The following is a 9,036-nucleotide window of genomic DNA, read 5'->3' as shown; positions in this document are numbered from 1 at the left end:
AAAGCCTTGAAATCAAGAAGCTGACAGATTCCAAGAACCTGAGTTCTTAACATCCAACAGTCAAAGATTCCCAGATTTTCAGAGATTTGCACTTAGGGAACACTGAATTTTAGAATCACACCTTTCAGAACTAGAACCAGAATGGTTCAGTCCTCTGGAAATGAGGCACAGTAGACCAAGGTCCAGCGGTTGTTTTGCCTGGGCACCCCTACTTCCCTCCTCCCCTCCTCTGTCCTCCTTCCCTTCTTCCTCCTCCTCGCTTCCCCCTTATCTGCCCTCCACCCCAGCCTCTCCCCTACCCCTCACTTTCCTCGTTGAGCATCCCCCAGCCAGTTATCCAGCAGGATGCATTATTAAGCAGCTGCAAGCCAGGGGCTGGGAGGCAGGCAGGGATGATGTAGGAAGTGAAGTTCACAGGAAAGAGCAGATGCAACATGGCTATGTCACTTCCGAAGGGATGAAGCTTCTCAAAGTCTGGGTGCATGACAATCCGGCTCACGGGCATCTCCAGGGTGTGCTGAGTGTGTTCAAACAGCTGCGTGCTTCCTAACAGGACCCGGTAGTTCTCTGGAGCATGGGATTTTCTGGAGGAGGAGGAGCATGCTGTCACCATCATCCCTGAGTGTGGGCTAGGTCTCTTCCCCTGCATATTCATCTAACTGCTGACATCCACCTGGACCCCTGAACCCCCCCATGGTGCCAGCCTTGGTCTCTGCATTCCTAAAGTTCAGGAGCACTTCTTTCTTGAGACTGATATTCTACTTACAACCTCAGACATATGGTTTCTCACCATATCCAAGAATCAGAGGAGTATTGAATCCTTGTGCTGGAAAGGTCTTTGGTGGGCTCATCAAATGAAGGCCCTTGGAGTGTTTACAGGAGATGTTCTGGATTGATCCCAGCTCTACTTTTACCTTCCCAAGGCTCCTACAACCCACCTTATGGCCCCACAATTTTCCTGACCCCTCCCTTCTTTAACCACCTTCCTGCCCAATAGCTGTTTCTCCGCTCAGTTAGAAGCACTTGCCAAAGATCTGTAAGGTAAAGGAGCAACTGAGTGTAGGAAAGAGAACCTTGCATTTACCCTGAACACAGCTGCTCCCATAGAGTAGGTGCTGATCAGATTCTGAGCTCCCAAAGCTCCAGCTCCCAGACCTGGGCTGTGATGTTCCAACTTCCTGGGGATGCCTCCTCATCTGTTCACAAGCTGGGCACTGAGCAGACCCAGGAGGGCCAGGTGTGTCAGACTCCTGAGCAGCCACATCACTCTCCCAGGGTGCCCCATCTCCCACCCGCACAGCCTGGCACCACATCTCCCACATGCACACTAGTGACCATGATTCCTCCTGGGCACACAGTTTTGCAAGAGTAAAAAGTAGAGCCATTCAGCTGCTCACCAGACATGAGGTCCCATGTCCCTGCCTAGACTCAGAAACCTGGAAATGTGGGGACCTTGAGAAACTGTGATCTGAGATTGGTCCACACTGCATGGCAGCCAGAATGGACACTGCTACTCTTCTGGGGCACATCTGTGTTGGGAGACAGGCCCAGGGGCTGAGGACAGAGTCTGGGGAGGGTCTGGGAAAGGGAGCCAGGAGGACAGTCCAGGTAGAAGGTACACAGGTCAAAGGCAGGAATGACATGGACCTCTGGGCCACAGACAGCCCCAGAGGAAAGCCCAGAGGAGCTGGGGTGGGACACCCTCACTCCTCATCCCCTCCATCTCCTCCCTGCCAGTGCCTCTGCTGGCACCCTAGGAAAGAGGACTCACTTGAGAAAGCAGTGGGCAGCAGAAACCAGCCAGCGAGAGTTGATGAGGACAGCTCCACAGACATGCAAGCCCTGGTACATCAGGCTGGCCTGCCATGGCCACTGGCCAGCCACCACATCCTGACCACCAGAGATCCGCCACATCACCTTGGGTTTCCCGCACGCTGTGGAGACTCCCCTGCCACCTACAATAGAGACATGGGTGAGACCCCAAATGCCACTACCAGGGAGGCCCCCTCCACTTCACAGATGGGAAAACCAAGGGCAAGTGTCCAGTGGCCTGGCCAAAAGGACACGGCTGCCTGGACTCTGCCTTTACCAGCTGCCACTGAGAATTTGACAGCAGAGCACAATGGAGAAGGCTTTCTGAGCATGAAGGCCCAGGGCTGTGGTGAGATGCCAAGGGTGACCAAAGGTGGCAACAGCTCATGGCAGCATCTCCGCTGAGCTGGACATCACTGAGGCAGTCTGCCAAAGGCTGGCCATGTGCCAGGCCTTATTTCCCTGAACTAACACACCTCAACAACTCAAGGTCTCAGAAGTTGCCAACATCATGCACTCAAATCATAGCTTCTAAGGGCCGGTGCCCCTCCACTTTGCCCCAGTATCTTAGAGAAGCAGATCTGCAGGCAGGAGTCTGGGGTGATGTGTGACCATGGAACTTAGCAGGACCCCATGAGGCCTCCCCTAGTAGACCCCCACCCATGTCCTCTGCCTGCCTTTTGTCTGTAGAAAACTTTAGTCACAGAGTACATTTACCTGGAGAAGTGGAAAAGTGCAGGAAGAAAGGAAAATAGTCAAGCAAAGCAAAATAATATTTTAACGATTAAACAGAGTAAGAATATTTAGCTCCTCCTCAAGGACTATAGATAATATTCTGAGCCATGTCCTTGGAAATGTTTTGCAGATACTGAAACCCCACCAGGTGGAAGAAGTTACCTATATGCTGCACACAAGCACATAGACCCAAACAAGGTGGAACCAGAAGGTGGATGAGGTTGACTCCCAAGTACCTCACCACCCACCAATCAGAAGAAAGTCTACAAGCTGATCAAGCCCTGCTCTTTGAACCTCACTCAGCCCTCGAGGTGGGGGCACACAGCCTTGAGGCTGTTACCCCACTGTGGCCCCCTCTGCCTGGCAAAGCAATAAAGCTGTTCTTTTCTACTTCACCCACAACTCTATCTCTGAGATTCAATTCAGAGCATGTCCACAGAGACTGAGTTTCAGCATCAACCTGGGGAAAGTCACTCCCTGCCTCTGACTCAGGATTCTCCATTTATAAATAAGAGGGGTGGGCGTTCCCTGGTGGTCTAGTGGTTAGGACTTGGTGCTTTCACCACTACGGCCAGGGTTCAATGCCTGGTCCAGGAACTGGGAATCCCACATTAAGCTGCGGCCAGCAGCAGAAAAAATAAATTAATTGATTAAAAAACACTCTATGCAGTGGCCAAAAAATTAAATAAATAAGAGGGAGTGGGCTAATGAAGACAGCCATGGTTCTAGGACCCACACCTGAGGGCAGGGGTGAGGCCAGGGCCCTTAGAGCAGGCATCCTGCTCTAGGGCCTGGGCCCCAGGGACTCAGGGTTCCTCATTCAGCAGTCCTGGGCTTTCCTCCACCCAGCCTCAGGCCGGACCCTGCCAGTGCCCACTTGCACAGCCCCACAAGGGTCCTGGGGCAGTTTCCATCCCAGAGGCCCCTCAGTAGGGGTCCTGTGACCCACCTGTGTTAAGGTGGTCTCTGGGCTGCCTGGTTAGATGGACCTGACCGCAAACAAAAGAAGAGGTTCAGTGACCCTGGGCACCAAGCCCTGGTCACAGTCAAGCCCCCTCAGGCCCTGCAGGCCCACCTTCTCAGCCCCACACAGAGGCCCCCACGCACCTGTGGCTGCCCAGGCCAATGGCTGTGCTTCCGGAGTCAGAGGCCCACCCTCCACCGCTCGCAGGCTGCAGGAGCTGGGCCGGGTCGGCCCAGGACCCTCGCAGGTTTAGGGTGGTGGTGGGCGACCATGGCGGCAGCAGCACCAGCTGCAGCCAGAGGAGGGCGCAGGCTGGCCTCCTACTTGCGAAGCCTCGCCTCTGAGACCATTGTCAGTGTTGTGGACCTGGGCCTGAACCTGGCCTGACTCAGCCCTGGGCCTGGACCCTGCCCCCGCCCTGGCCAAGGCTTTGAGCCCGCCCCCACCACCCTTGACCCCACCCCAACCCAGCCTTGATCCCAGGTGACCTTCCTATTAACTTTTTTTTTTGTCTTTTCGCCATTTCTAGGGCCACTCCCGTGGCATATGGAGGTTCCCAGGCTAGGGGTCCAATTGGAGTTGTAGCCGCTGGCCTACACCAGAGCCACAGCAACGGGGGATCCGAGCCGCATCTGCGACCTACACCACAGCTCATGCGACACCGGGTCCTTACCACACTGAGCAAGGCCAAGGATGGAACCCGCAGCCTCATGATTCCCAGTCGGATTCATTAACCACTGAGCCACACCGGAAACTCCCCTATTAACTTTTAAAATAACTCCATTGAAAAATTATTTCTATACCATGAAGTTCCCGTATCACAAGCGACGTTTCAATGATTTCCAGTACATTTTTCTTCATTCATTTGTTTATGTTTGTATTTAAATCAAACTTCTATTTTGGGATAGATTTAGATGTATGAATAAGTTGCAAAATAATACAAAGACTTTGCGTATCCCCCTACCCAATTTCCCCTCTTGTTAAGATCTTATAGTGCTATGGCACATTTGTCACAACTAGTGAGCCAATATTGATATTAACTCAATCCGGAGTTCCCGTCCTGGTGCAGTGGTTGACGAATCCGACTAGGAACCATGAGGTTGCGGGTTCAGTCCCTGCCCTTGCTCAGTGGATTAACGATCCCGCGTTGCCCAGAGCTGTGGTGTAGGTTGCAGACACGGCTCGGATCCCACGTTGCTGTGGCTCTGGCGTAGGCCAGTGGCTACAGCTCCGATTTAACCCCTAGCCTGCGAACCTCCATATGCCGCGGGAGTGGCCCAAGAAATAGCAACAACAACAACAACAACAAAAGACAAAAAAAAAAAAATTAACTCAATCCATTAGCTCTCTTTTTTCAGTTTTTTTAAAGTTTAAGGCATAGAGCTTAATGATTTCACTTACATACAATCATAAAATGATCCTCACAATAAATTTAGTGAACATCTATCACTCATATAGATACAAAATTAAAGAAATAGAAAAAAAAATCACTCATAAATTGTTGAGTGCCTCTTCAGGCAATCTATGAATTGGTTTTCAGAGTCAGAGCACCAAGGTTTGACTTGATGTTTCCTTTCACTTCTTTATCCATCAACCCAAGTTTTTGTCCCTCAACCCACTATGCTTCCTATCTGGTTCTTAACTTACTTCAACAGAGGCTAGACTTTCTGAACAAAATTCACAATTTATCATCTGATAAACACTTCTGTAGTAATGGTGCCATGGAACAAAGTATTTGAAATTAGGATCGTCTCAGCAGATCCAATATGTTCATAGCTGTAGGTATATAATTCCTAATGAAGAAGTCCTTGTGCTCCAACCAATATCCAGCAGCACCAGCCTAATATTCCTTTGTTCTGGAGAGCTCCAGTGTATCAAAAACGTGGTTGTGCAGCCCACAAGTCCAAGACCAGAAATTATTATTGTTAAATATTTAACTTTTTCCCTGTAAATAATTTAATATTTTAAACTAATAATACCTTCTCATGGATCACAATCCAATTGTGCAAAATGGAATATGCAGTGTTGAGTCATGCGCCTCCCACCTCTTTCCCCTGTCCACCCATTCCTCTTTCCCACAGGGAACTAGTGTTTATTTAAATCCTTCCATAGATGTGTTATGCAAAGAATTTAGAATGCAATATATTTGCATTTTTTAAAATGCAGGGTTTTCTCTGATTAAAACTTAATATATTTTCAATACATTTGCAGATGTTTACAATGACTCTCTTCTTACATTAACGAGATTCCTTTCTAGATGGGAGTAGACTTCCAGAACAAGAATTTCTACACCCCTTAAAATCAAAAGTTTTGGAAAGAATAAGATGGTCCGGTGTATTTAATTAAAATAGTAAGTACCCAAATGAATTAGAACTTCAGGTAAACAATATGTTGTGTTTTAGTATAATCATTTCCCATTCAATATTTTGGACATAGTTTTACTGAACATTTTTTCATTTTTATCTGAAAATTATTATTAAACTTAGATCTCATATTTTATCTGGCAATTCTTCGAAAAAATGTATAGCACAGTAAACTAAATTGTTAATTACTCATTGTAAGAATCCTTAACTGGATTAAAGATTCTTGAATGTGCCACTTGGCTCCAATAGAAGACACCCTAGTTGCACACACACACACACACACACACACACACACACACACACACACACCCTTCAGCCTCTTTTGATGATATGGGATTTGGAAGAGCTATCATTCAGCACTGGGTTTATGTGTCAAAATGAAAGAGTATTTGTGTTTCATAGAAGAAGATTGCTAGGAAATTGGTCAAGGGAGATGAGAGGTGAAGACTTCAGAGGATTGCAAGCAAATCTCTTGAATTTCAAGCTTTACTGTCTGCTAAATGTTTCTTGCTCCTTGCAAAAAAAAAAAAAGTTGCATGCAAAATGGTGGCTATTGAAGAAAGGCATTGAATTTTGAAGCCAGGCCCAGGTTCTTTCCTCTTCTTTCTAACAGTTGTGTAGGAAAGGCATTTCTAAACTCCTGACCAATTTACTTGTGATTTCTAAGGGTTTTTTTTTTCTAACTCTAAATTTGAAAATGGTATATATTTGGTACTTTCAGAGAGTGTTTTCTTGGCCACTTGAAGGGAGTGACTTACACAGTGTTCATCCATTTTAATATTTCCAAGGCATTTAGTGGTCTGCAGTACGGAACTGTCTTCTTACAGGTACTTTCTCTCTCTCTCTCTCCCTATCTATCTCTCTTTCTCTCCCTCTCTCTCTCTCTCTCTCTCTTCTTTTAGGGCTGCAACCTCAGCATATGGAAGTTCCCAGGCTAAGGGTTGAATCATTGGCGCTGCAGATGCTGGCCCATGCCACAGGCACAGCAAAACAATGCTGGATCTAAGCCACATCTGCAATCTACACCATAGCTTGGGGCAACACTGGATCCTTAACCCACTGAGAGAGGCCAGGGATTGAACCCAAGTCTTCGTGGATACTAGTCAGGTTCGTAACTTCTGAGCCACAATGAGAACTGCAACACTTCTCTCTTTCATTCTCTTTGGTAACTATTCTGTGTACTCTACCTTGACCTTAGCTGAGAAGATGAGGTGAGAGCAATTCAAGGCAAATCATGGTGAACTTTAAAAAAAAAAAAAAACTAAGTGTTGAGAAAATACACAGTTTGGAGACATTTCTCATGACTTGAGCATTTATCATGGAAAACTTTAAATTATTAACCAATAGCTTCATATTAGGGGAATAGTGTGGCAAGATAATGTACCCTGGCACTCCAGAAAGGCAGGTTTCCTTGTTGCTTCCTCCTCTTGTCTAGTCAGTCAGTAGTTAATAAACGATTCTCACTCATGGCTCTGACACAGAATTTCAATGAGTCTTCTCTGGATTACTGACATAAAAACCTGCAAAAACTTGTGAAAAATTATCCAGTTCCAATTTTATAATCACTTTTGTGCTATATCAAAATCCTAGACCACAGATATAATCAAATTAGTCCAAATGTAACTTGGGGAGACAGACAACAGAAGAGCATAGATAAAACTCCTTTGGACAATGATCTCTGACTATACTTGCAAGAAACTGGGGGTGTGGTATTGAATGCTGAGAAAAAAAAATCTCTGTATATGGATCACAGACCTCTGAAAACACATGATATTCTACACAAGCATGGAATATTAGCGGTATGGTGAGATACCATGTTTGTGTCTTGTAGAATGTTCAGTCTCTGAGCTTAGAGGCTTTGGTGGTGTTAGATGTCAGGGATCTTCAGAGGTATTCTGTGGGGCAGAAACGGTACTAATCTTGCACTGACCAGTAAAAGAATCTGATGATTGAAATTTCTTTGGAAAGTATAACAAACTCAAGTCAGTACGTTGATTGCAATACTATTTTTTTTTCCAACTGAAATTGTGTAATATATTGCTGACAAGTAGGAGGAGAGAACAAAATTTGGGAACGCTATGTCAACTGGAATTGACCCAAACTGTCAAAACTTGGTCAAAGTTACAACAAAAACCCTGCAGAGGCAACATCTATGAATCCACATCTATTGAAGAACCCCCACGTATTTAAAAAAACTCACTAAGTAAAAACATTATGGCAGAATCAATTCATTTGGAAAAACTCTAGGAATGGAGGAGCCAAGAGGCAGTAGCTCTTAGAGTGTTTCTCAGGTCTAAAATTCTTCACTAGAATTTTTCTTAATGGAACTATCAGGCTTGCTAGGAAAAAGAATCTACTATTTCTGGGGAGAAAAAAACTAAGGAAACCCAAGAAACTGCAGCCCAAAGGGCGTGAAAGCACTTGCCCCAGTTTGAAGATACTGTGCTTAGGCTGGTGCTCTCCAAAACTCTTTCACAAGGGTCATATCTAAATGAATGGATTTCACGTTTGCAATTTTAAAATCCCAGGGACTCATCTCACAACCCCTAGTTTTAAGAAGAGAGGACCACAAAAGTTCTGAGAAGATCTTGCCATAAAATCTTCCCAGGGGATCCCAATCCTCCGTTGCTTTCCTCTTTCATAGCAACCTCCAAGGACAGCTCTGCAAGGCCCCACCCCTGCACGCATGCGCACACCCACTAGGGGCGGGCCTCCCCGCATGCGCACTACTGTCCTCCAGCTGCTCAGAGCATCTGTTGAGGCCTGACCACTTGGGAAGCCAGTAACACACGTGCCAGCGTGGAGGGTGGGGTTCCAACGGTCATCCCGGCTGGGGGCGGGCCAATCATGGCAGCTTTTAGAATCAATTATTTGAAAGCAGAAGTAAGGAAAACGGACTTTTCACCTCTTGGGTGTCCTGCTGTGCACTCTTAGTCACTCTGTGGGTTATTTGTGGCCTTGTCCAAGTGAGTTCACCACCGCCCTGTGCCCCTCCCCCACCGCCACCAACTGGAGCTCGGTGTCCTTGCAGTGTTTACACCAGGGTTGTTGGCACCACTGTGGAGCAGGTTGCATGAAGGCTTCAGTGATTTCCGGGCCTACCATGAGGCAGGTGAATAAAATGTGTGAACAATTAAACGGGTGCCTGTCTAGTGTTTGCAT

The 9,036-nt window shown here is 46.8% G+C and overlaps 1 protein-coding gene across 1 annotated transcript; it reads right to left on the bottom strand.

Annotated features, from left to right (window-relative positions):
* Window positions 1-306: 306 nt before the first annotated feature.
* LOC110258134 (putative serine protease 47) lies at window positions 307-8,723 on the bottom strand (the record flags this gene model as incomplete). The annotated part of the gene is made up of 4 exons (XM_021081293.1): window positions 8,643-8,723; window positions 3,655-3,800; window positions 1,772-2,011; window positions 307-584 (listed from the first exon to the last, which is right to left on the bottom strand). Coding segments are annotated over exons 1-4 (745 nt in total), but the record flags the coding sequence as incomplete, so codon positions are not given.
* Window positions 8,724-9,036: the final 313 nt, after the last annotated feature.

This window comes from Sus scrofa, unplaced genomic scaffold (assembly GCF_000003025.6).
Source record: "Sus scrofa isolate TJ Tabasco breed Duroc unplaced genomic scaffold, Sscrofa11.1 Contig13, whole genome shotgun sequence".
NCBI lineage: Eukaryota > Metazoa > Chordata > Mammalia > Artiodactyla > Suidae > Sus > Sus scrofa.
This window is presented reverse-complemented; position numbering and strand designations above follow the sequence as displayed.